General features: G+C 37.9%; 3 protein-coding genes across 5 annotated transcripts; all 3 read left to right on the top strand.

Annotated features, from left to right (window-relative positions):
• The first annotated feature begins 330 nt into the window (after positions 1 to 330).
• On the top strand, positions 331 to 7,294 carry LOC133714970 (protein HIRA-like). 2 transcript variants are annotated; one of them, XM_062141257.1, is made up of 11 exons: positions 331 to 567; positions 687 to 886; positions 1,685 to 1,960; positions 2,273 to 2,524; positions 2,607 to 3,010; positions 3,152 to 4,166; positions 4,833 to 5,043; positions 5,197 to 5,437; positions 5,560 to 5,682; positions 6,128 to 6,245; positions 6,506 to 7,294. In XM_062141257.1, exons 2-11 carry the CDS (start codon positions 779 to 781, stop codon positions 6,899 to 6,901), a joined length of 3,144 nt encoding a protein of 1,047 aa, XP_061997241.1. In that variant the 5' UTR covers positions 331 to 567; positions 687 to 778; the 3' UTR covers positions 6,902 to 7,294. The 2 variants fall into 2 exon arrangements, with proteins under 2 accessions (XP_061997241.1, XP_061997242.1); XM_062141258.1 differs by lacking the exons at positions 331 to 567; positions 687 to 886 and having other exon boundaries at positions 1,821 to 1,960; positions 2,270 to 2,524.
• Positions 7,295 to 11,278: 3,984 nt separating this feature from the next.
• LOC133714986 (cinnamoyl-CoA reductase CAD2-like) lies at positions 11,279 to 14,752 on the top strand. 2 transcript variants are annotated; one of them, XM_062141279.1, is made up of 6 exons: positions 11,279 to 11,444; positions 12,018 to 12,187; positions 12,683 to 12,874; positions 13,028 to 13,196; positions 13,790 to 13,976; positions 14,483 to 14,752. In XM_062141279.1, exons 1-6 carry the CDS (start codon positions 11,324 to 11,326, stop codon positions 14,616 to 14,618), a joined length of 975 nt encoding a protein of 324 aa, XP_061997263.1. In that variant the 5' UTR covers positions 11,279 to 11,323; the 3' UTR covers positions 14,619 to 14,752. The 2 variants fall into 2 exon arrangements, with proteins under 2 accessions (XP_061997263.1, XP_061997264.1); XM_062141280.1 differs by having other exon boundaries at positions 11,281 to 11,444; positions 13,028 to 13,190.
• Positions 14,753 to 20,976: 6,224 nt separating this feature from the next.
• Positions 20,977 to 23,676, top strand: LOC133714987 (phenylacetaldehyde reductase-like). The gene is made up of 6 exons (XM_062141281.1): positions 20,977 to 21,229; positions 21,384 to 21,553; positions 21,739 to 21,930; positions 22,060 to 22,222; positions 22,828 to 23,014; positions 23,336 to 23,676. The coding sequence occupies exons 1-6, from the start codon at positions 21,109 to 21,111 to the stop codon at positions 23,472 to 23,474; spliced, it is 972 nt and encodes a 323-aa protein (XP_061997265.1). The 5' UTR covers positions 20,977 to 21,108; the 3' UTR covers positions 23,475 to 23,676.
• Positions 23,677 to 25,217: the final 1,541 nt, after the last annotated feature.

The raw sequence follows: 25,217 nt of genomic DNA, 5'->3' as shown, positions 1-25,217 counted from the left end.
CCTTTTAGTTATTCATTTCTATGAAATACATGGACAGTTCATCATAATAGTAGTAAGTGTTGTTAGAACCATCTATTTGTTTGATTCAATTAGATAATTAAACGATTTCTGATTCGATTGATTTTTTACAGAGATGATCTTTAAAGGCTTATTTAAGATATGGACTGTTGGATTATGAATTTATTAAATAAAAGTATATTAATCGACAATGAGGGTGAATATACGTTCACCATAGGGGTAAACTTAAGAATTGTTCTGCCAGAATTTACGATCCTACATGATATAGCTAGAAAACCAAACCGACCCGAATCGAACCAGAGCAGATTAGTCCCTTTCAGCCTTTTTCACACTCCCTCTCTCGGAGACGAATCTCATTCCCTTTCTTTCACTTCCCTACTTCCCACTCCTTTTGAACTAGTTTCCACAATTCAAGCCTTGGATCGCTGAGCCTCTTCAACAAAACCCTCAGCCCCACTCACCACCTTCACATAAAACAATCTCAAACTGCCCCAAACACTCAAATTAGGGCACTGTGTTTGCAAGCTCCACATTGACAATTTCTTCGAGGTAACAATTCTCTTCTTCATGCAAAAACCATAAATTTGCATACCCATTTGGTATAATTTGAGTAAAGTAGGTCTCTTTTTGGCTAATCAACTCAAATGTGTGTGTTCATCTTTGGGCAGGGCGCAGTTGAGGCGTTTCTTGTTGGAGAAGTATGAGTTTGGGGCTTACAGAGTGGAATTGCTGTGTTAGGTTGTGGAATTAAGTAGCAGAGATGATTGCAGAGAAGCCCAGTTGGATTAGGCACGAGGGTTTGCAAATTTTCTCCATTGATGTTCAGCCTGGTGGACTCAGGGTTGCCACTGGTGGGGGTGACCACAAGGTGTGAGTGTGTGACTCCTCTCATTCTTTCTGCTGTCTTTGCTGGATTAGGAGTAGGAATGATGAAAGAAAATTGAATCTTTTGGGGAACACTATAGGTTTTCGCATCGAGTGATGTATCTTTATCATCATTGTTGTTCTGTTTGCTTGGAAAATTAAAAGAAGTGATATCAGAAACCCTCTCGATGCGTCGAATTAGCTTCATTTGTTTGAATCTGCAATGATATCCTCTGCCTTGTTGCTTTAGAAATATGTTGGAATTTGTATGTTTAGTTTTGTGCTCGGATTGTGAATTCTTATTAAACCAGTAGTATTCTGTTGAGCGTCATTGATTCTAGGGAGTGTATATATTTTCAGTTGTGTTGTGGTCAAAGCTTAAGCAGATATTTATTGAATTGTTTTGTTTTCTAGGGGTTTTTCTTGTATTGCTTCCAGATGGCACTACTTTCGTGCATTTTTTTTTTTTTTTACATCTTTCAAAAAGCGGCTATCGTCTAATAACTCGATACAATATATGTTTCATTATACTTGAAATATCACAAAGTAAAAGTAGATTGTTCCATTACATTTATAGGGCTTTTTCAATAACTAAATCATGTTTTTCATTTCATGCTCTCTGTACAATTCATCATTGTACATGTTCATTGAACAGCACTCAATTTCATCGACTGGGAATGTCCTGCATTTCAAAAATTTACTCACAGTTACATGTATGGGTCACCTTTGTCCCATCAATTTGTGTGGCATCATTTGCTGTACTAAAATATGGAAGTGATTTACTCATTCTTACCAATTTCAGGTGCGGGTATGGAACATGAAATCCCTGGGCAGGGATTTCTCAAATGAAGAATCAGCCCAAAGGCTACTTGCAACCCTCCGTGATCACTTCGGTTCTGTGAATTGTGTTAGGTGGGCTAAGCATGGTCGCTATCTTGCATCAGGATCTGATGATCAAGTAATTCTAATTCATGAGAGGAAGCCAGGTTCAGGAACCACTGAGTTTGGCAGTGGAGAGCCCCCTGATGTCGAGAATTGGAAAGTTGCAATGACTTTGAGAGGGCATACTGCAGATGTGGTAATGATATTTCTTGCATTGTTTGCATAATTGGTGCACCCAAAATAGATTCTTTTGCTCTTTAGTTATTGAGTATGTTTCTCCTCCCAAATTTGGTTGTCCTTTTGTTTTCAAACAATGTGTGTTCTTGCCTTGCCTTTGGGATTGACCAGAAGGTTCGTATAATCTTTGGCTTTTTCTACAACTGTCCCAACCAAGGGAAAAAAAATGGGGGGATACGGGAGATTTTTTTATATTTTTTTGAAATTCCCTTAAAATAATTCTTTGGTGGTATTGTCTAACTGCAGTGCTGCTTTTCTGTGGTTAAAGTAGGTGGATCTCAATTGGTCTCCAGATGACTCGATGCTGGCCAGTGGAAGTTTAGATAACACTATACACATCTGGAATATGAGCAATGGTATTTGCACTGCTGTTCTTAGGGGCCATTCTAGCTTGGTTAAAGGAGTTACTTGGGATCCGATTGGCTCCTTCATAGCAAGTCAATCAGATGATAAGACTGTAATTATTTGGCGAACAAGTGACTGGAGTCTTGCTCACAAAACAGACGGCCACTGGGCAAAATCAGTATGTCAATTGTGGTTTCAAGTTCTGTTTTTTGCTTTATACAGTTGCTGATATAAATTTCTGACAATATTTGTTTCTTCAGCTTGGATCTACCTTTTTCAGGCGGCTTGGATGGTCCCCTTGTGGTCATTTCATTACTACCACTCATGGGTTCCAGAAACCAAGGCATTCAGCACCTGTTCTAGAGAGAGGGGAATGGTCTGCTACTTTTGACTTCTTAGGACATAATGCACCTGTGATTGTGGTGAAGTTTAACCACTCAATGTTTAAGAGGAATTTTTCCAATGCTCAAGAAGGGAAAGCTGCACCTGTTGGGTGGACCAATAGCACCTCAAAAATAGGTGGAAAAGAAAAAGAACTACAACCTTATAATGTTATAGCAATCGGGAGTCAGGATCGTACAATAACTGTATGGACGACTGCAAGTCCCCGCCCTCTCTTTGTAGCAAAGCATTTCTTCACTCAAAGTGTTGTGGATTTATCTTGGTAAGATTCTCATTTCCAGAGTACCTACCATTGGTCCATTAGGTTCTTTCCGTTTTATTTATTTGTGCATTATCTATTATTTTGTTGTTATCATTCTGTTCATTCCTTTCTTTAATGCTTTTCTTTTTCTGCTGGAAACAGGAGCCCCGATGGTTATTCACTTTTCGCATGTTCTTTGGACGGTTCAGTGGCTACTTTCCATTTTGAGGTGAAAGAACTTGGCCACCGGTTAAGTGATGCTGAACTAGATGAATTAAAGAGAAGTCGTTATGGCGATGTTAGAGGTAGGCAGGTAAATTTAGCTGAAAGCCCAGCACAGTTATTGCTTGAGGCAGCTTCTGCTAAGCAAGCCCCAAAGAAAAAAGTGGTTCGGGATGTTCAGCAAAGCCAGACAGTCAAACCTTCTGCGGATGTGGTGGTTGCAACAAAAGCATCTGATGGTCACGTTGATGATAGGAAGAAGAGTGGAGGAGCTTCTGGTGATGTTTTAAATAAAGTTTCAATGCCTGCCCGCATTTCTAGTCCTGTAAAGCAAAGAGAATATAGACGACCTGATGGTCGAAAGAGGATTATTCCAGAGGCAGTTGGTGTGCCTCTCCAGAAGGAAAATAATTCTGTTGGGGCTCAGTCCCAGGCACTTGACTTCCCTCTAATGCCTTCTGATCACAGAAAGAATGATAGTGGGTTAGTTGCTGATGATAGGGGGATTAAAGAAAATTCTGTCAGGGAAACACTTATGAGAGGCAATGATATAAAGGACGGACAGGGGGTCACCGCTAGAGCTATGATTACCAACAGCCTTGTTATTGAGAAGGTTCCCACCTCCACAGGTAGAGATGAAAGCATAAATATAGAACAGTCAGGAACTGTGAAGGCTTCTAATTCAATATGTGGTTCTAGTCCTATTCTTTCAATTAGGGTGTTTGATAAGAAGGAAGCGGAAGATGCTGTACCATATTGCTTGGAAGCTCGGCCTAAGGAACATGCTGCAAATGACATTATTAACGTGGGAAATTCACTGATCATGAAAGAAACCGACATCACCTGCACAAAAGGGTTGCAAACACTTTGGTCTGATAGAATATCTGGGAAAGTCACTGTTTTAGCTGGAAATGCAAACTTTTGGGCTGTTGGATGTGAAGATGGATGCATCCAGGTAAGCATATACATCTTTCACTTGTTTACTTTCCCCCTTTTCTTTCGTTTCTGTTTTACTTTTCACCATTATATAAGTTTCCATTTCACGAGAGTTCAAAATTCTCACATCATATTTTTAATATGTCCTTTGTGGTGGCACTTCGTATCATCTTATTTTACAATTATCACGTTGGAGGAATGCTGCAGATTGAAATCTGAAGTGAAGCAGAATTGCTACTAATAGTACTTTACCCAATGACATCATATATTATTACATACATTTTCTTGGTACTAGACTACTAGTCTTCTGAGGCCAACTGGGGCTCACTAAAATCTTTTTCTGTGAATTTACACTGGAAGCCCATAAGTCTTCCATTTCTTTTGCAATATTTGATATTAAGTGGTTTTTGGTGAAGAAGGATGCTAGCTAATATGTTCAGAACTTAACATATTTTAATCTTTTACTGCTGTTACCTTTAAAAATTTGTAAAAATAAAAAGTCTATCCATTGCCTGATATGATTATCGATTATTGACATCGGTACAGACATCCGTATCAGATAAACTATTCGGATAAAACATTATGTGATTTATGATTCATTATACCTTGTAATAACTTGTATACCAGTATCACTTGCCTAAAGTTTTTGAATATGTTTGATCATATTTCTTGTTCCCCTGGGCAGGTTTACACAGAGTGTGGGAGACGCGCTATGCCGACTATGATGGTAGGATCTGCAGCAGTTTTTATAGATTGTGACGAGTGCTGGAAGTTGTTTTTGGTTACCAGAAAAGGATCCTTGTATCTATGGGATCTATTAAAGCGGAACTGTCTCCTTCATGACTCGCTGTCATCTCTGGTTGCTTTAAACCCAAATCCATCTGCAAACGATGCAGGTACCACATTGCACTTGTGTTGATACATGTACAGTTTTTTTTTTTCTCTGTTCTGTAGGTGTTGGCCGATGGGTATAGCCCATGTATTGTCAGCATGAGGGTTAGAACTTTAGATTTGTTTAACATTTCTGTCTCATTATCCACACTTTCCAGGCATGATCAAAGTTATATCAGCAAAGCTATCAAGATCTGGATCTCCTCTTGTTGTTCTCGCTACTCGCCATGCCTTCCTTTTTGACATGGGACTGATGTGTTGGCTTAGGGTTGCAGATGACTGCTTTTCTGGGTCAAATTTTGCAAGCTCCTGGCATTTGGGTTTGACGCAGAGTGGTGAGCTGGCTGGTTTGCAAGTTGATGTTAAGAAATATTTGGCTAGGAAGCCAGGTTGGAGCAGGTTTGTACTTAAAAATATGGAAATTTGGAGACTATAGTTACTAGTGACCTACTGACCTATAATATTTCAGTTTAATATTTCAGTCTTAGAAGTTAGAATTGATTCCATTGCATTTCTTGTAGGGTGACTGACGATGGAGTACAGACACGTGCTCATTTGGAAGCTCAGCTGGCTTCTTTGCTGGCTTTAAAGTCCCCTAATGAATATCGCCAATGCCTTCTATCATATATACGCTTCCTTGCCAGGTGTTTATCTTTTTTCTTCCTTGTGTGCATGTATCCGTAAAATATAGCCATCATTCTATTTGCACATGCATTGTTAGTAATATTGTGAAATTCTTTATGATTGTATAAACTGTTTCCTGTGGTGTTTTTCTTTAACGTGCACTGATATGCGACGCCTCTGCTTTGTTTTTGGTGACATCATCTTTACCCTTTATTTGTTTCATCATACTCTGTGCAGCAGAAAACATAAGGTTGTGTAACAAACCTGACACCTAAAGCATGTTAAAATTGAATACTTCTAAAATGTTCTTTCAAACCTGTCACGCTCCTTCTTTTCCCCTTATGAATGATTATAGCTATCCGGGTGTCAATGTTGTCAGCAAGTGCATAATAACTTATCCCTGAACTATTTACTGGTCTAAACTATCTACTAGTTTATCTATATAACTTGATTCACTGATTTCAGAGAAGCAGATGAGTCTCGTCTACGAGAAGTCTGTGAGAGTTTCCTTGGACCTCCTACTGGAATGGTGGAAGCTACTTCTTTAGATTCAAAGAACTTGGCATGGGATCCTTTTGTGCTTGTAAGACTTTCGATACAGTTCATTAGATGTCTTTTGGTAGTTGGATATGGACCTAGAACTTTTTCAATTGTCTTCTCTCTGCATGGCCTTATTAGATGTTCTTGTGTTGAGTCAGTTTTACATTTAATTTATTTTCTTACCGATTCTTGAGGGCTTGGTGAGGATGAAGCAGTATATCACATTATACCATGATTTTTAGCCTTGAGAATGTGGTACATGTGTTATTTATGTTTATTTGCATTGCGTTTCTGCTACTGCAGGGAATGAGGAAACATAAGCTCTTACGAGAAGATATTCTCCCGGCAATGGCTTCAAATCGAAAAGTACAGCGTTTGCTCAATGAATTCATGGATCTTATTTCTGAATATGAAAGTGCTGAAATAAATGTAGAGTCAAAAACTCAAACTTCACCAACAGCACGTCTGTCAGCAGCTGATCCAATGGAGTCTGCTCCATCCAGTAAAAATAAAATGGATTCTGTCCTTGTGGCAACTGATCAAGCAAAGCCTGTTCCCGATCCAACTGATCAAAAAGACTCCACTCAGTTAGCAACAGATAGAGAAAATTCTGCTTCAACAGCAAACGATGAAGTTAATTCTGATCCACCAAAGCTCAATCACGTTACTCATGCCCCACAAAATGATGCAGGTTCTTGATTTTTGCATTGTCTCACCATTAAAGTAAATGCAAGAGATGGGTCATACTAACATGTAGTTACACATAGTTTTGAGTTTTGATGACGTATGTAAATCTTTGAAGTTTACTTTTCCCATGACACAACCATATCTAGATCGGAGTCCATTTTGCTACTCACCTTTCTGCCCAAGAAAAGCCAATGACAAGTATATGCTGCGGCCTCCTGTATCCGTTATTAGTGAATTTCTTGTGGTGTCCTCTCAGGTTTTGTGCGGTCAAGAATTTTGTTGATTCTATTGTGATTCTATCTTTGCATATATAGCTGTGTCACTTGTATGTAATCAGCTCGATGGATTTTGTATCTTGTACGTTATTCAGCATAATGATAAGATAACTCCTTATTTTTGTGGTTATTCCAAGTATGCCTAGTGTGAAACTTGTTGGATGTGTACTAGCCTATAAAGCATGATTCCCGGTAGATTTGGGGCAAATGAAAGGGTTAATTATACCCTGAATCCTTAAAGCTTTTACAGGTACTCAAAGATTAAAGTTGAAGTCCGTTTTATGTACTCTCATTTTTAATGTACTGATCCAATGTCAGAGGCTGAGGAACATGAAACCAATTGATGAAGATATTCTTGTGGTTTCCTCTCTAAGATCCCTATATACTAGAGTCCTAAATCAGTGGCCAAGTAGTTAAGAGAAAATTAATATCATTCATTAGTATAATGATGCTTATTTATTCAATAAGTCTACAAGATTAAGCCTCGTTTTTACATAAAATTAAAGTTGATTGGGGAAGAACATGAGGAGATTAATCAATTTAAAACATTTTATTATGAGGCAATAAAAGTTTATAGTAGCCTTTTTTAGAACCTTATTTTGCCCCCCTCCCCAATAAAAGTTTATTGCCCTCCAATAAAATTTTTGGGGGCAATAAAAGTTTATAGGGTTTTGTTAGAGGGCAATAAAAGTTTGTTGGGGGGAAGAGAGACTCATCTTCCTAAAATTAGAAAAATAAAAGTTTGATAGAGGAAGAAGATGAGGAGATTACATCAGTTTAAAACGTTGTATTAGGAGGCAATATTGGGAGGCGATAAAAGTTTATTTGGAGGAATGGAGACTAATTTCTCTAAAATTAAACAAATAAAACTTTGATTGAAGAAAAAGATGAGCATATAACATCAATTCAAAATATTTTACCGGGGGCAATAAACTAAAAGTTGACTTTTTGTTGTTCACTTTTTGATGAAACTTTCTTCACGAAAGTTGTAGAAGATGTTAAACTGAGTCTGTGGATATTTAACACACTAAAATCGGAGTTGTAACTAAGAAGCTATAAACGATTTAATTACTGGCATTTTTGTAATTTTAGGGACTCGAAAATCAGACCCAACCCCAATTTTTTTTTTTTTTTTTTTTTCCAACACCTGAACTTTGCGGCGTTGCTGTCATCTCATCCGGCCACCTCCGTCCATGAAATTGTCCCATTCTCTTCGTCTTCGAACCCTCTTTCCAACCGTATATGTTTTGCACTATGTTATTCACCATACACAACGAATCGAAGAAAAAAAGTTTCGGCCCTTTTCCGGCATCTTTTTCAAATTTCTGCCAACTCCGGCCAAATTGGAAGGGGGGACAGACTGAGCTTTGTTCGTCTTGAAATTCTCTACAAACCTTCCAAATATCACATCTCAATTCAACTCAAAGACGAATAACCGGCCACCAGAATTTAGTGGCAATGCGAGAGGGGGAGAGAGAGTTTAGTGATAATGCATAATTTTTTATTTTTCAGAGCCTATAATGGATATTTTGCTCTTAAGTTAGGTAATTGGGAATATAAATCTCTTGGTGGAGCAAGTGGGAGTACCTTGGCCTTATTTTGTGCATTGGGTAAAGGTCTTTTTTTATATTTCACCTCAGGTAGTCAAAATCTGAAGTCTGGCCCTGGCAAGCTTCAAACGTGATCGTATTTCTGAACTAGAGCAAATATATCAAAGCCAAATATATATATATATATATATACAGGCATGTTCCAAAGCGGACGTCCGCACTTTCGCTAAAGTGCGGACGTCGATCTTCTGTAGCGTTTCAGGCCGGACGGAGGCCGAAGGCATCCCAGACAGCTTCTAGGCAGCGATCGAGGTCGAGGTTGCAGGTTTCTGGGCAACAACCTCACCTGCAACTGCAGGTTTCTGGGCAGTGATGCAACCACGTTGCTGGCGACTCCACCGATTGCAGACCGGTACGTCCGACCCCTGGCCTCCGTCCGGCAAGCCCCGCCGCTCCGTCGCTCCCCGAGCCGAGCTGCAGCGTCGACGTCCGCACTTTAGCGAAAGTGTGGATGTCCTCTTTGGAACGGCTCTGTATATATATATATATTAAGAGAAGATGTTTTGTTAGCCAAAGTGAACGTGAAAAGACGACTAAATCCTTAGACCATAGATTATCTAAAAGTAGCTTTTAATAAATAGAGGACATAATCGTAATAAACAAAATAACCTAATAAAATTTTAATTTATTTCCCCTAAAATCTCTCTCTATAACTTCCCACTTCCACAACAAAAGAGGGAAAAAAAAAAAAAAAAACTTTAAGAACTCCCCACGTTTTCTCCGATGATTATTTTTGTTTGTTTTTTTTTTTTTGAAAATTAAACCCACACACAGAGTGTGTGTTTTGGTCTAATATCTATACTATTATTAAGAAAAGAGACTTTGTTAGCCAAAGTAGGTGTGAAAAGACAATAAAACCTTTAGACCTTATAATAATTTTAAATAATTGAGTGGTATAGTATGGTAAATAGAAAAATTAAAAATCATATTAAAAAATAAAATAAATAATTTTTAGATAATTATCTACCCATATCTGCAATAACCACCCACAATTCAGATAACTTCTTACTTTTTTTTTTCTCAAATAACTTTTTTTTTTCTCAATATAATAATTATAAAAATTTTACACATGTAACATGTGAGCAGACAATTAGTATATATAGAGAGAAAGAGATGCGGGCATAATAGGCAAAGAAAAAAAAAATGACGTTTTTGCAACTCTCTCTCTCCCGTCATGATCATCCCGCCACCTCACTCCTTCGACGTCGAGTTCGCTTTCTCCCCCGGCCGCCCGCTCCGGTCCAACTCGGTTCGCCCCGCTGCGGCCGTGACGACGACGTTGATGGGGATTGGGGAGGAAGAAAAAAGAACAAAAGATGAAGCGGAGTTGCAGAAACTGCAGAACTAAATGCAAAAGAAGAAGAAAGGTCGAAGACCAGGAGAGAGAGAGAGAGAAGATTCTTTTTGGTGTTTAATCTATCACCTAAGAACAGTATAAATATAAAGATCGTAGAGGTTATAACATCGGCAGCTCGTGCCCAAGTGGTGGGGAGTTGAGCTGTTGTGCAAGAGGTTGGCGGTTCGAATCTCAAGTGTTCCAAGGTTTATTTATTTTGTTTAATTATTTGGTATCGCCTAAAAAGAGTATAAATACGAAGTTTGGAGATAATATGTTGTCAACAGTTCGTGCTCCAGTGGTGGGGAGTTGTGTTGTTGTGAGAGAGGTTGGGGGTGGGGGTTCGAACCTCATCTCTTCCACGGTTTGTAAATTTTGTATATTATTCGGTATCTCTTAAAACGTGTATAAATATAAAGTTTGGAGGTATTACATCGATGACAGTTTGTGCTCCAGTGGTGACTCGTTGTGATAGAGGTTGGGGGTTCGAATCTCATGTCTTCCAAGGTTTGTATGTTTTTTATAATTATTCGGTATCGCCTAAAAAGAGTATAAATGTAAAGTTTGGAGCTATTGTGTTGAGGTCAGTTCATGCTCCAGTGGTGGGGAGTTGAGTTGTTGTGAGAGAGGTTGGGGGTTCGAACCTCATGTTCTCCAAATTTTGGAAGGAATTGAATTTTTGATCGATTTTAGGGGAAATTGGGAGAAAAAGTCTGTTTTGCCCTCACTTTTTTGATCACGTGCGCCTCACGTGCCTCTGGTTAACTGTTCCGTGACGGAAATTGACTGTAGGTACGACGTTGATACGAAAAAATGAGTCCAGGTATCACATTGATAACTTTGAAAGTTCATGTATCATTCTGAAAGTCCCCTAAGTGTCCAGACACCGTTGGTGAATTTTTCCCTTAAGAAAATAGTTAAAGTTTGGAAGTAACACTTAAAAAGATAATTTTCTAAAAATATTATTCAAGAGTTGCTCGATGTCTTCACATCTTAACACACTGTAATTTCTCAGTCACTAGGATTCTAGGAAGATGATATTTTTGCTATTCACAAGACCAAACGTGACGCAAGGGCATGCGAATCTGGTGACGACGGTCCACCCTAGTCCATACGTACGCAGTGATGATTGCTCATATATAATTATTCATAATATAAAAATCGCAAAACCATATAAAGCTGAAGTTGCAGGAGAGAAATAGAGAAACAGAGAATGAGTGGAGCAGGGAAGGTGGCGGTGAGCGTCACCGGAGCATCCGGTTACATTGCTTCATGGCTGGTCAAACTGTTGCTGCAACGCGGCTACACTGTCAAGGCCTCTGTTCGTGACCCAAGTCAGTCTCCCACTTCACTTCACTTCCCCACTACTTCAATTTTTCTTTCGTTATGATACATCCCCACATCTTTGTCTGTTCTTTTCGTCTTCAGTTGTGTTCTGTTCGTCTTCAGTTGTGTTCTTATTGATTTTCATTTGTTGATCAATGAGGTATTTGTGTTCCTAGGCAGGGCATATGACACTTGATTCTAGCTTTGGGATGTGTGATAATAATCAACTAATCTCTAATTTGGGTCTGCACATTTTACTACTGCGTGAATGTTTTTGTCAAAGTTTGTAAATTTTTTGAAAATTTAATGTGGGTATTGGAAAATTAGTGTGGGTAGAGTAAAGTTTATGGTTTTGAGTGATTTGGACCTTGGTAAAGTATGATTAATAGTGGGTTTGACCTTGGTAACCTGATAAAGTGATGGGTTTGATTCAATTTACTGACTCAGAGCACCAAACTGATCCTCAACTTTTGTTGAGGGACGAAATATATTGTCATTGTGAAGATCTGTTTGACAGTTCGAGAAGGTACAGTTTTGATGGTTTATTGATTCAACGGCTTCAATCTTTTTGTATGCCACAGATGACAAGAAGAAAACAGAACACTTGCTTGCACTAGATGGAGCCAAGGAAAGGCTTCAATTGTTCAAAGCAGACCTGCTGGAAGAAGGATCTTTTGATTCCTTAGTTGATGGTAGTGTAGCTGTTTTTCATACAGCATCCCCATTTTATCACAATCCCAATGATCCACAGGTACATACCGTCTCATCCTAATTGCTTTAGTTGTTATGCACTAATTAGTATGTCTGTATGTATATGTTATTTCACAAAGTGACTCTTCTGTTGAATTCTTTCTGGAGTTGCCAAAATAAAATAAAACTTTCGTTTCAGCAAATATTTAACCTACATTGTGTTTTCTGCTGTATTCAAAGAAGTAGGGAATGTGGTATAAACTGTCCAGTTAGTTGCCATGCTTTTCTTCTGGGATGGTATCTGTCATAGATCTACTTGGATGAAATTATTATTTTTAAAGTTAGTTTATTGGTACTCACGAAAGTTTGCTGGATCCTTACTAACATCTTGTGCAATCTACAAGATTCACTTTTAAAGTTCACAATCTGTAAAAAAGTGTTTATATGGTATGACTTTGGATACATTGAGTATGGAGACCAATGCAACAATCCCCTGTTAGATACTTTTGTTGTCAAATCAAGTTCTATAATTTAAGGTTCTATGTTCTTTTGTCAGGTAGAACTAATTGACCCTGCCTTGAAGGGAACGCTTAATGTCCTCAGATCATGTGTTAAGGTTCCGTCTATCAAGAGGGTGGTTATAACTTCCTCTATGGCAGCAGTCGCGTTCAATGGGAAACCTGTCGCTCCTGATGTAATAATTGATGAATCTTGGTTTTCAGATCCAGCTTTCTGTGAAAAATCAAAGGTTTGCACGTAAATGTTTTTTTTTTTTGTGGTTGCTTTGCAGACCTATTTGTCATAACTAATAAGAAAATTATTGAATACGAGTTGAAACTCTTTGCTTTCATGGCACAAAAAATGTGTTCATTGTCTTTGCTCCAACATTGGTTTTCTTCAGGCTTGGTATATGCTTTCAAAGACATTAGCTGAGGAAGCTGCTTGGAAGTTTGCAAAAGAGAAAGGAATTGATATTGTTACAATAAATCCGGGATTGGTGATTGGCCCTCTCTTACAGCCAACTCTCAACACAAGTGTGGAGCCAATCCTGAAACTCATAAATGGTACTTGTAAGCAATATTGAAAACCATTCATCATTTCAATCTTACTATATTTTTATTTTTGTTGACGAGAATTGAAGCCACTGTTGATCTGCTAGAATTTCTGCTGTGTGTATAAAAGAGTGGACATTGTAGTCAAATCATTGTCTCCATGGCTGGAGTTCTAAAGATATATAATTGTTTTAAGCACCAGTTGTCTTTTTACTAGTTGTTGAGCAATCTTAGTATTCATGAGCACATCATTCGACTTCATTAGTGTCATTTCCATTATCATTTTTATCATCAATATGCTGTTCTTATAGCTATCAATACATGCCGCTTCACATTTAGAATTTTTAATCAATTGCATTAAGAAAAAGTATAGTGTTTTATATAGAGAGTCTGCTTGAAGAAAGGGGGTGGAGGGTAGAGGTCATAGGAAGGTAACGTTGGAGAATTACTTTCGCACAATATGTCATATTCCTGAATTGTCAAATGCTATGTAGCCTGGTGGCTGAGTTAAAAACTTATAGTCAAAGTTAATTTGCACTTTAGCTTGGTATCAGTCTTAAACAACCTGCCTATTAATTTATTATTCCTGATAGATCGTTTTAATGATGCAGGGACTGAAAAATTTCCAAACACAACTTACAGATTTGTTGATGTTAGAGATGTTGCCAATGCACATATTCTAGCCTTTGAGAATCCTTCAGCTAGTGGTCGCTATTGTTTAGTTGGAAGTGTAACACACTGTTCAGAGATTGTGAAAATTCTGCGTCATATCTTCCCTGCTCTCAGTCTCCCAGAAAAGTAAGTTGCTAATATAGTCAAATTCATCACATGTTACTCCTTCATGTGTTTTAGAGGCAGTTGGATACTGCTGGTTTAATTAGTCGTTAATGGTACCTTAATAGTTTCTTATCAGGATACATAATCCGGGTTACTTCTGGCAGAAGTGAGATCCTATGTAATGTGTATTTGGACGATATCTGTTTTAAGCATACATTATCTCATTGATAGAGAGGGAGGGGGTCATTTGGTCAAAGTTAATCATCTAGAAATATGTTTTTGCTAATTGCCTGCTAATTGCTCTGTTTTCAGTTCTAAATCTTCACTATTGAATAGTTTGACATGAAGGAATGCTTTAGTTAAACTTTCTGATAACCTCCTTTGATAAGATTGGTATACTTTCCAATACTAAATGGTATGGAGTAGTGAGTACAGTAAGAAAATGTAACTGTATTCATATAATTTGCTTGATTGCTGAAGACAGAGTATTGGGATTTCAGAAACTCATGAGTCTCTACTTTTGGCAGGCCTGCAGATGACAAACCTTTCACACCAACTTACCAGGTATCCAAGGAAAGAGCACAAACTTTGGGTGTAAAGTATACTCCGCTAGAAGTGACTCTAAAGGATACTGTTGAAAGTTTGAAGGACAAGAACTTCTAATTATGGGGCTCGTTCCCAATTCAGGAAACAGTTAAAGATTGATAGTGTATGTGTATGTCTACCTTTGAGGTTTTATTGTTCATGTGATCATTGCCTTGTGAAACTTATATCTTAAAAATGTTACTTGCTCGTAAGCGTACCATAATGGTACTTTGTATCCTATGCCAAAAACTTAAAGTAAGAAGATAGAGTAATGCTCTAAAACTAATGGAGTTGCTCACTTGGAACAATTTGAGGGATTGTAATAGGGTTGTAAATAGACTGGATTTGGAGCGGATCAACCTAAATCTGAATCCGTTTAGTAACAACAAAATTCAGCCTGACCTGATCCGATAATCTGGCAGATTGTTGATAGCTCCATCCAAATCAATTTCCAACGGATTAACGGATGTCCGGTCCACTAGGCCGATCAATTTATTATAATAAATATTCTTAAATTTTAAATAATAAAATTAAATTCTTTATCATCATATCTCATAAAACTTTAATCAGACATTGAAACAAAATGAAGAGTATCACCAAATGGAGAATTAAATTAATAAAATACTCCTTAGAACAATGCACTAAGGTAACCAATATATTGTTTTTGATAAAAAAATAATATTTAATTATTATAAAAACGGACTAGATTATTAACAGATTGAACCAACCTAAATTCGTATCTGATTTGTTAATTAAATGGATTAACGGATCTGGATCATTACCGGATCAACGGATCAAATTTTCAATCCAAACTCATCCAATAACTACTGATTCGAACCACATCTGGATCAAAATCCTGTCCATTGACATGTCTAACTCTAAAAGATAAGTAGCTATGAAGGATGCACAGTTGTAGGTTGTTATAATTTCGGACTTTGAATTTAATATATGTGGGTGAGATTATTCATCACAGTCCCTTAAAACTATTCCTTGAGCATTACCCTAACACCTAAACGTAAAACCCAATCATAAAGAACATAGCAAATAAATTGGGTTGCAGTTTAAGGTTTTAGGGTATGGTGCTACTTGGGCCTAATTCTTAGACACTACATCCTATTCGGTTGGACTTCTATCCTGGAAGCTTTTAGCCTCTCAGTTTAAAGTAAATATTGATCTATAATCTATATTTTCTTAATTATGTTGAGAGAATATAAAAAGTTATTTAGATGATGAATGTTTCTGTTACCCGAGTGATTTCAAATACACACACACACACACACACACACACACACCTATTTTATCAATACACACTCTAATTTCAATATCGTTTGTTTTTTATTAATTGGGAAAGACAGAGAATTTTCTTGAGCCGCCGAAACCTCTCCCCTTGAGAAACCCTAAAGGTTGGTTCTTTCCAAGTGCGAGTTCATGCTCGTCCGGTGGCTTCCCTGGCGTTTAGGCTGGCCTCCAGCCGCGCTAACGCCTTGGAGGCTGCTACCGGACGGGTTCTCGAAGTATATTGTTCGAGGGGCTTATTGGGTGGTTGTTGGTACTCGGGGTAACCGGATGACTTTGGCATCGGTTTTTGGGGCAGCATCTCTAAGCGGCGGTCGTGCGGACCAGGACTGGCTAACCTTGGTGATAGTGGCTTGGATCAACGGCGGCGTGGATTCTGAATCGACTGCAGTGAGGATTGTGGGGCGCTGGATCGAGGTTGTAATGTTTTTGTGGCAGTGTAGAGCGCAAAGTTTTGGGTCGTGGCGTGGCGGTGGCACGTGGCTGCACGGGCTAGGCGGACCGGGTCGGGCGAAACTGCTGAGGCTGGTACGAACGACATGGCGTGTGGGGGATGTGGGCCTGGACCGAGCCAAGCTTGATGGGCTCTGAGTTGAAATCTTCCCTTTGAGGCTCTTGGGCTGGGCTTCTTGCCTAGGTCCTTCTTATGGTTTAGCTTGTCTTTTACAATAAATTCCTTTTAGGAGGTTAATGCACTTTTAAGTGCACTCTATGTACCTCTAGCACCTCTAGAGTAGTATTAAAAGAGGATTCTCTCTATGTCTACGTATGTAATCGTCTAATGAGTGGGTCTATAGCTATGTACCAAGGTGGGTACTACCAGTCTACCACTATCTTCTTGTCTACTGCGGAAGGGTATGTAACAACCTATTCTGGCTTATGTTGCAATATATTTACACCCGATTTGGGTTGATTTTTTTTAAAAAAATACACTCTAATTTCTTGTAATTTTTTATATTCCTATTTCTCCATTCCAACTATTATTGTCTCCAACTTCCACTTCTGCTTTATTACACGGCAAGCGTGCAATGAAGATAGAGAAGGCGGAAAGAGAGATGGGCTGGACTAAGAGAGAAGATAGATCCAAATTAAGAAGAATTGAAAACCACTACAAATTTGGTTGTTTCAAACAAAAGTTGAAGATTGAAGAACACAAAATAAATTTAGGATAGCAAATGATCATAGGTATTGTTAGGAATAAACAGATAATCCTACTAAAGCGGGCTCCATTTTTCTCGAAGTCGCAACCCTAGAGAATAGAGAGTTGGGTTTTTTTGTTTTCACTTGGCGATTCTCGTCCGGCACTACCTAGCGTCGGTGTGGGCCTTTGGCTCTGCCAGTGTGTGGGGATTGCTGCCGGACGGGTTTTGGGAGGCTCTATGGTGGTCAAGGCGGAGTGCTAGAGCAGTAGGGCTATTTGTTCTAGATGACGGCGACGACAATTCTACAGTTTCATGCCTGACAGGAAGACTGGATCGACGGCCTTCTGCATCGGATCTGGACAATGACGGTTGTGGGTGGATATATGCGACTGTGCTTATGGGTTTTGGTGGGCAGTTTGACGGCAAAGGGTTTGATCATCGGAGATGGAGTCTTGCGACATACCTGAGATTGGGTTTGCAAATGGGCAAGGAAGCATGCTGGGGGATAGGTCACTATGGCAGTGAAGTATGCAGGTTTGCTTGGTGTCCTATTGGTGGTCCGGATCTTTTGGAGGGGAAGACGGTGCCATTTTTTGTTTGGCGATGATGGTTATTGACTATCCTGTAGCAGCTGTTTGGGACAAGTATGTAGAATTTGGCAACACCCTTTTGGTTAGTTTTAGGTTTTTCTTTATCTCGGCAGTTTTTTGGTTAGGTTCAATAAGTCCCTACTCCTTCGAGCTAGGGTTAGTTGTCGTGTTCTGGTTGGTGTGCCATTATTGTGGCGTTACTCTTGAGAATTATGGTTTTAATTTCGGTGCTTTCTGATTGTCAACATGAGGGTGGATTGCTTTTGCATGTGGTCTGGCAGTACTTGGACACAGTGTTGAAGAGGATAAATTGGCTCGGTTTAATGTTGGTGGCAAGGTTGGATCGTTACTTTCGGGATTTGGTATCTTTCATTATAGCTCGTGGTTTCGGGCGTAACATTTGGTTAGAGGTTGGGCTCTTTTGGCTCATGGATGTTGCTATTAGCGATGGACTCGTAACTACGGATCTTTGTAGGAATGTGTGTCGTGGTGTAGTACTACAACCGGTCATTCCAATGAGTTGTAATCTTTTCGGTTATTAATGGAGTTTATTTCTTCTAAAAAAAAAACAGATATTGGAATCAACTTCTACAATATAGGAAATTAGATGCATCAGTTGTTTTTCTTTGGTCATTTAGAGATTAATATCACTTCGATCCCAAATACTAACTCAAAATCAACATAAGAGACAAAGAAAAAAAACGCACAACTAAAGCAGAACCTTAAGGTGATGTTTGTTAGATGAGATTGGATGGGCTTATCTAATATAACAAGAATTATCCCTTGTTTGGCGTGAGCTAGGACTCATTTAAATGAGACTCTAGAGTCCCAAAAACAGAGTCAACCCCTTCTTCAGAGTGACACCAAAACTCATCGGACTGTGGAAGCCTCCTTCGCTTCAACCTCGCCGCGTCATTCTCACCTCTTTACTTGCAATTCTTCCCCGTCTAAGCGTCTGGATCTTTTGGGTTTTCAATTTCTTGTCATCAATTCCTTATTTCTTGTCATCGTCTGGGTTTCTGGTTCTTCGATGGTGCTCTCTCTCACTCTCTCTCTCTCTCTGCGATTTCATGGAGGTACCAATGCTTTGTGGGTTTCCAGCAAAGGACGAGTTGCTGAACACTAGAAATTGACCTCCGGTTGGGAGTTTGTCGCTGAGATTGTTATCGGGTAGATCAAGAGTTGTGAGACTGGCCGTCTTGTGAATTTGAGTAGGAATTGGAATGGTTAGATGGTTTCAAGAGAAATTGAGAATGCCCAAAACGTTCAGCTTTGCAATTCCCTTTGGAATTTCCCCAACCAAGTTGTTTCTACTAAGATCAGCAAAAGTTAGGGAGGAGCAGTGAGAGAGAAAAATTCACGGCAGCTACTTGGAGGCCATCATTCGGGGACACTGCGCTGGTCTGGTCCTTAGTCCTGCCATGAATCGTTGAGTTTTGGGAGGTCTGGGAAAGACCTAATTGATATTTGGTTGTTGGCTGCAAGAATTGAAGAGTTTGAGATAAAACCAATTCAATTCCAGGTATGGGAGAGGGTTTTGCAATTTGTGTTTGATTTGCTTGCTTTTGCTTCATTTATGAGATTCAGAATTGTTCTGTGAATTGTGAGGATTGTGCATATGATTCATGGATGATTGTGCATATGATTCATTAGTTGCTTCTGTGTTCTTTCTTGCTGCTCCTTAGTCCTAGACAGTGCCAAACATGATTCATGGCTTACTATAGCATAACCCAAGTTAAAGGAGTCCAGGACTCTTGTAGAAATTAAGGTCGGGAGTGATAGTCCGGTGAAACAAACACCCCCTAAGAGTTTGCAAAAAGAGTAAATGAAAATAGTAGCAACTGTAGCATCGCTGGTGATTTGATGTGGGAAGAGAGAGAGAGGGTAAATGGGGAAAAATCTGGGAAAATTGAACATAAAAAGTTAAAGGATGTGTATCGATAAAATAAGTATGTGTACTTAAAATTACTCCTATTACACCTCTTAAAAAAGGGGGAAAAAATCTGGATAATTTAGGGGGGTGTATTGTATATGGAATTAGTGGAACTTTTAAAGAAATCTATGGAATTTAAAAGTCTGGGTGTATTCAATATAGACTTTTAACAGTCCATGAAAGTCTTGAGGTATTCAATTAGGATTTTTAAAGACTTCATGAATTCCACCAAAATCTAGGGGTATTCAATTAGGACTTTTAAAAATGAATAAAAGTACAGAGGTATTCAAAATATCATTCATACTGATGGAATTAGAAAATCATGGATAATCATGGACTTTGTAGTGTTAACTATACATACCAAACTCCAATAATTTTCCAGCCTCCAGACCAAAGATTTCAAAAAGTTTATCAAAGTTTCATCTTCAAAAAAAAAAAAGGTCTATCAAAGTTCTTCTCTCTACGCACGAAGAAGTTTGTCATTCATCATCTCTCTTTCTTAATTTTTTGTCTTTTCTCTAATCTTTTATGATATCAACCTTTTTTGATACCCAACATGGTCATTGTAGTTGTTGAATGTGATTTTTGTTTTTTGTTTTTTGTTTTTTTTTTTTTCAATTGTGATACTTCGAACCCTAATAGCAATAAAAATGATTTATGAAACCCTAAAACTCAAATATTGTGGTCTAACCCTCAGACCTTGAACCATACTAAATTTTATCTTATTAATTAATTATTCTCATTAATTTGAATTTATATTATGGTTCAAAAAAAGGTTGAACAATTGAATTTCAATTGATTGATTATAAATCAAGACATTGACCAATATTGCTACAATATATGTTAATCGACGAAAATAAAATTGATGAGAATAATTAACCATAAACATCAAGTGATCTATATTGTATATTTATATTGTTGGGAGATTAGGAATGAGAACATACTCGCTAGACAGACTAACAATCATTTATTTGAGTCAATTTCTATTAGAAGATACTGGAGCATTGAAGAGACAACAAGTTATTATTTTGTTTTGTGTTTGGGCTGCATTTGTTTTATTTTATTTTGTTTTTTGTTTTTGTTTTTTTATATTTTGTACATCCTAGAAAATCTGTATAAGTCATTCATAATAAAGTATATAGATTTTCATGAATCAATAAAAGTCTGTTGCTAAAATCAATGGTTTTAAGAAATTCATAACAATCTATCAACTTTTTTAAAGAGTCTGTGAACTTTTCAAAAAGTCTGTCATTTAAAAGTACAAATCCAAATACAATACTCTTACCATTACTTTTATTTTTGAGAGAGAAGAGAAAACGACAGTCAGCCAATACATTTAATCATTACTAAGATGACGATGTCAGTCTCCACTGTCACAAACACTCAGCTCACTCACTTATTACCACAGAGAACCAGAGGACGAGGATGAGCTGCGGACAAAGCAAAATCCAAATACAATACTCTTACCATTACTTTTATTTTTGAGAGAGAAGAGAAAACGACAGTCAGCCAATACATTTAATCATTACTAAGATGACGATGTCAGTCTCCACTGTCACAAACACTCAGCTCACTCACTTATTACCACAGAGAACCAGAGGACGAGGATGAGCTGCGGACAAAGCAAGGTTGTGTGTGTGACAGGAGCATCTGGGTTCATAGCATCATGGCTAGTTAAGCTCTTATTGCAACGAGGTTATACCGTCAAAGCCAGTGTTCGGGACCCAAGTCAGTTCCATCACTTCTCTTTTCTTTCTTTCTTCCCGTTTTGTTTTCTACTTTTAATTCATTTAAACTTGCTCAATTCATTAATCTTCAGATTCAATATCTGGGTTTTAATTTTCAGTCTTAATTAAGCAACTTCTGTTTTTGCATGCTGCAGATGATCGAAAAAAAACAGAGCACCTACTCTCATTTGATGGAGCAAAGGAAAGGCTTCATTTGTTCAAAGCAGACTTGTTAGAAGAAGGTTCTTTTGACCCTGTCGTTGATGGGTGTGAATGTGTTTTTCATACAGCATCCCCTGTCGTATTCTCATCTACTAATCCGCAGGTTCATCTCTTTATTTACATACAAAACGTTTACCAATTTTTCTTAATTTGTAGCATCGTAAGCCAACAGTTTATGAAATTCAGTTCTATCTGATACTCTGCCAACAGTTACTGATGCATTTGATGTTGCCTGCAAAATCTATATCAACATGCACTATAATGTTGCTAGCTCTTAATCTTTGTCAGGCAGAATTAATTGAGCCTGCTTTGAAGGGAACGCTTAATGTCCTTGGATCGTGTGTGAAGGTCCAGTCTATCAAAAGGGTGGTTATAACATCCTCTATGGCAGCAGTTAGATTTAATGGAAAACCTCTTACTGCTGATGTAATAATCGATGAATCTTGGTTTTCAGATCCTGCTTTTTGTGAAAAAGAAAAGGTTTGTGTGTAAATGGTTTCTGTGGTTGCCTAGCATACCTTGCTATAACTTAATACGAGTTCAATCTCAATGCTTTCAAGCCATAAAAACTATGTGCATTGTATTTACTAAGAGATTTGTTTTCATCAGCTTTGGTATATGCTTTCAAAGACATTAGCTGAGGAAGCTGCTTGGAAGTTTGCAAAAGAGAAGGGAATTGATATTATTACAATAAATCCGGGATGGGTGATCGGCCCTCCCTTACAGCCAACTCTGAACTTAACTGTGGAACTAGTTCTGAAGCTCGTAAATGGTACTTTTATTGAAAATATTGCATTATTTAGATCTGAACACATGTTCTTTTTTTATCATTTTATCTGTCATGGCGAGAATTAAAGTCACTGTTGATCTGCTAGAACTTCTGCATTTGGTATAACAGACGTTGCATTTGAACCCTTCCCTCCACGGCCCTATAAACATATATAATTGATCTGAATACTACTAGTCATTTTATATTGACTGAGCACATCTTGAATAATGATTATTCTTGAGCACATCCATTAGAGTGTTTTCATTAGTGTCATTTGAATAATCGTTGTATCATCAATTTGCGATTCTTATGCGCTTAGAACTATTATATTGAAATGCTGCGTCTACGTTCACAATATAATCATGCAATTTGCATGATTATATAGGGATATTTCTGCTGAAAAGGGGGTCGGGAGTTAGGTTGAGGGATGTAATGTTTGAAAATTACTTTTGCGCAATATGTCATATTGCCAAATTGTCATTCCTATTTAGCCTGGTAGCTTTGTGTTATAAACTTAAAGGGAAAGTTAGTTTGCACTTCAGCTTGATATCCGTCTTAAACAATTTGCCAAAAATTTATTGTTCCTGATAATAGTTTAATTGATGCAGGGACCGAAAAGTTTCCCAACGAAACTTACAGATTTGTTGATGTTAGAGATGTTGCTAATGCACATATTCTAGCCTTTGAAAACCCATCTGCTAGTGGACGTTATTGTTTAGTTGGAAGCGTAAAACACTGTTCAGAGGTTGTGAAAATGTTGCACGAGATCTTCCCTGCTCTCAATCTTCCAGATAAGTAAGTTGCTAATATAATCAAATTGTCACATGCCATATCTGGCATGATCAGTGAGTACCTATTAAACGTAAATGTGGACAATATCTGTTTTAAGCCTCCATTATTATTATTATTTTTTTTATAGAGAGGGAGAGAGTTTATTTAATCAAGTTAATATCTGTAAATAGATCTGTTCCATGTCCTTGCCTTTTCACCTTGTTGTGTTTTGAGTACTTTCTAAAAGTAAATGGTATGCTTAGTACAGTCGGATAATGTGAACATTTTTATAATTGCCCGGTACAGAATATTGGAACTTTACAATCTAGTCTCTATTTTTGACAGATGTGCGGATGACAAGCCTTTCACACCAACTTACCAGGTATCCAAGGAAAGAAGCCAAACTTTGGGTGTAAAATATACTCCGCTTGAAGTGTCTCTGAAGGATACTGTTGAAAGTTTGAAGGACAAGAACTTCTTCTAATTGAGGAACTCATTCACCAGTCAGGAAACAGTTAAAGATTGATAGTATGTGTATGTCTACCTCTGTTTTTTTATTGTTTATGAGATCATTGCCTTGTGTGACTTGTAGCTTGTAGTGATGATATGCACATAAGCGTACCATAAGCGTACCATAATGATGCTTTGTATCATTTGCAAAAACTTCAACTGGTGTTTAAAATCAACCGTGCCCTAATTTCCTACTCTTAAATAAATATTTGATAGTGTTGTAGAATGAGAAAATTTGAGAGAATGCGTACTTCTTCATTGATAATAGGGCTCTTTATATAGGGACAAGAGAATACAGAAGACATAGAATCTAAATCTAATATTAGAAGGAATCCTATTTAGGATATATGGATAGGAAATCTATGACTAAATATACTCTTTCTATTACATATAGATTCACATTCTAGTTTGGACCAGTCACTCCAAAACTAGGTTAATTGCAACACTCCCCTTACGTAACGTCATGAATGTCGATGGCGCTTTTCATGTTTCCTTGTTGAAAACCTTACAGAGTAACTAAAATCCTTTGACTTAAAAATAACCTCGATCGAAGAAGAAAAATAGTACAACATGCCTCACATTTCAAGAAAACCATGTAGGCATCAAACCTCCCCCTTATGTAAATGTCTCCCCTTGAGTTTTACAATCGTGGGAGATCAGATAATTTTCGTAGACCAATGCTATGCACATGGTTCTCGAATGTGGTATTGGGTTATGACTTAGTAAATAAATCTGCCACATTATCCTCAAATCGAACTTGATTCACTTCGATATTGAGGAGGACTTCTTGTTGCTGATTATAAAACAACTTTGGCGATATATGCTTGGTGTTGTCATTTTTTATGAAACCTTGATTCATTTGTTCAATGCAAGCGACATTATCCTTATATATGCACGTAAGTTTATCTGTGGTTGACTTTAAACCACATTTACTTCGAATATGCGTAATTATGGATCTAAGCCATATACATTGACGAATTGTTTCTTGAAGAGCAATAATATCTACATGATTCGAAGATGTAGTGACGAGAGTATGTTTAGTAGACCTCGAAGATAACATGCTGTTTCCTGTGATAAATACATAACCAGTTTTGGAATGACCTTTGTGCGGGTCATAGAGGTACCCTTGCATCAGCAAAATCCATCAGAACATCACTAGGACTTTGATGGAGGGAGGTAGCAGCAATGGTACACTTGCTGACAGTGAGGGACTTTTGTCCAGCGGCCGCAGTGCTTCTATATGTGGATTCTGATTCCATCACATAATGATAAAGAATTTATTTTCTCTGTGTAGGGATAAAATAGGCCCATATCTATTGTACCCCTTAGGTATCGAAAGATGTTCTTTACGGCTTACTTGATACATATTTTACGCAAGCACATGTATTATTGCCAAGTAAGGCAAGTATTTGAACCTTGATTATTGTACCTTAGGGATTAGGCATTGGACCTAACTGAGCTAATTGGCAGTAGGATACTAAAAGCACACAAGAAAAACAATAAAAATAAAATAAAAACTATAAAAAATCAAGGCACAAAGCCTTGGCAATGCTCGGCTTAGCTCATACAAAGCCTATTCAAAGCCACCAACTTGTAGCCGCAAGGTGGATATGCACAAATGAGCATAGAATTTTTGTTGGAGAATTTGAATTGTGAAATTCTAAATTAAATGCAAACTAAAGTAAAACCAAACAACTAATTATCAAACAAGGAATTA

This window comes from Rosa rugosa, chromosome 6, assembly GCF_958449725.1.
Source record: "Rosa rugosa chromosome 6, drRosRugo1.1, whole genome shotgun sequence".
In the NCBI taxonomy this organism is placed as follows: domain Eukaryota; kingdom Viridiplantae; phylum Streptophyta; class Magnoliopsida; order Rosales; family Rosaceae; genus Rosa; species Rosa rugosa.
This window is presented reverse-complemented; position numbering and strand designations above follow the sequence as displayed.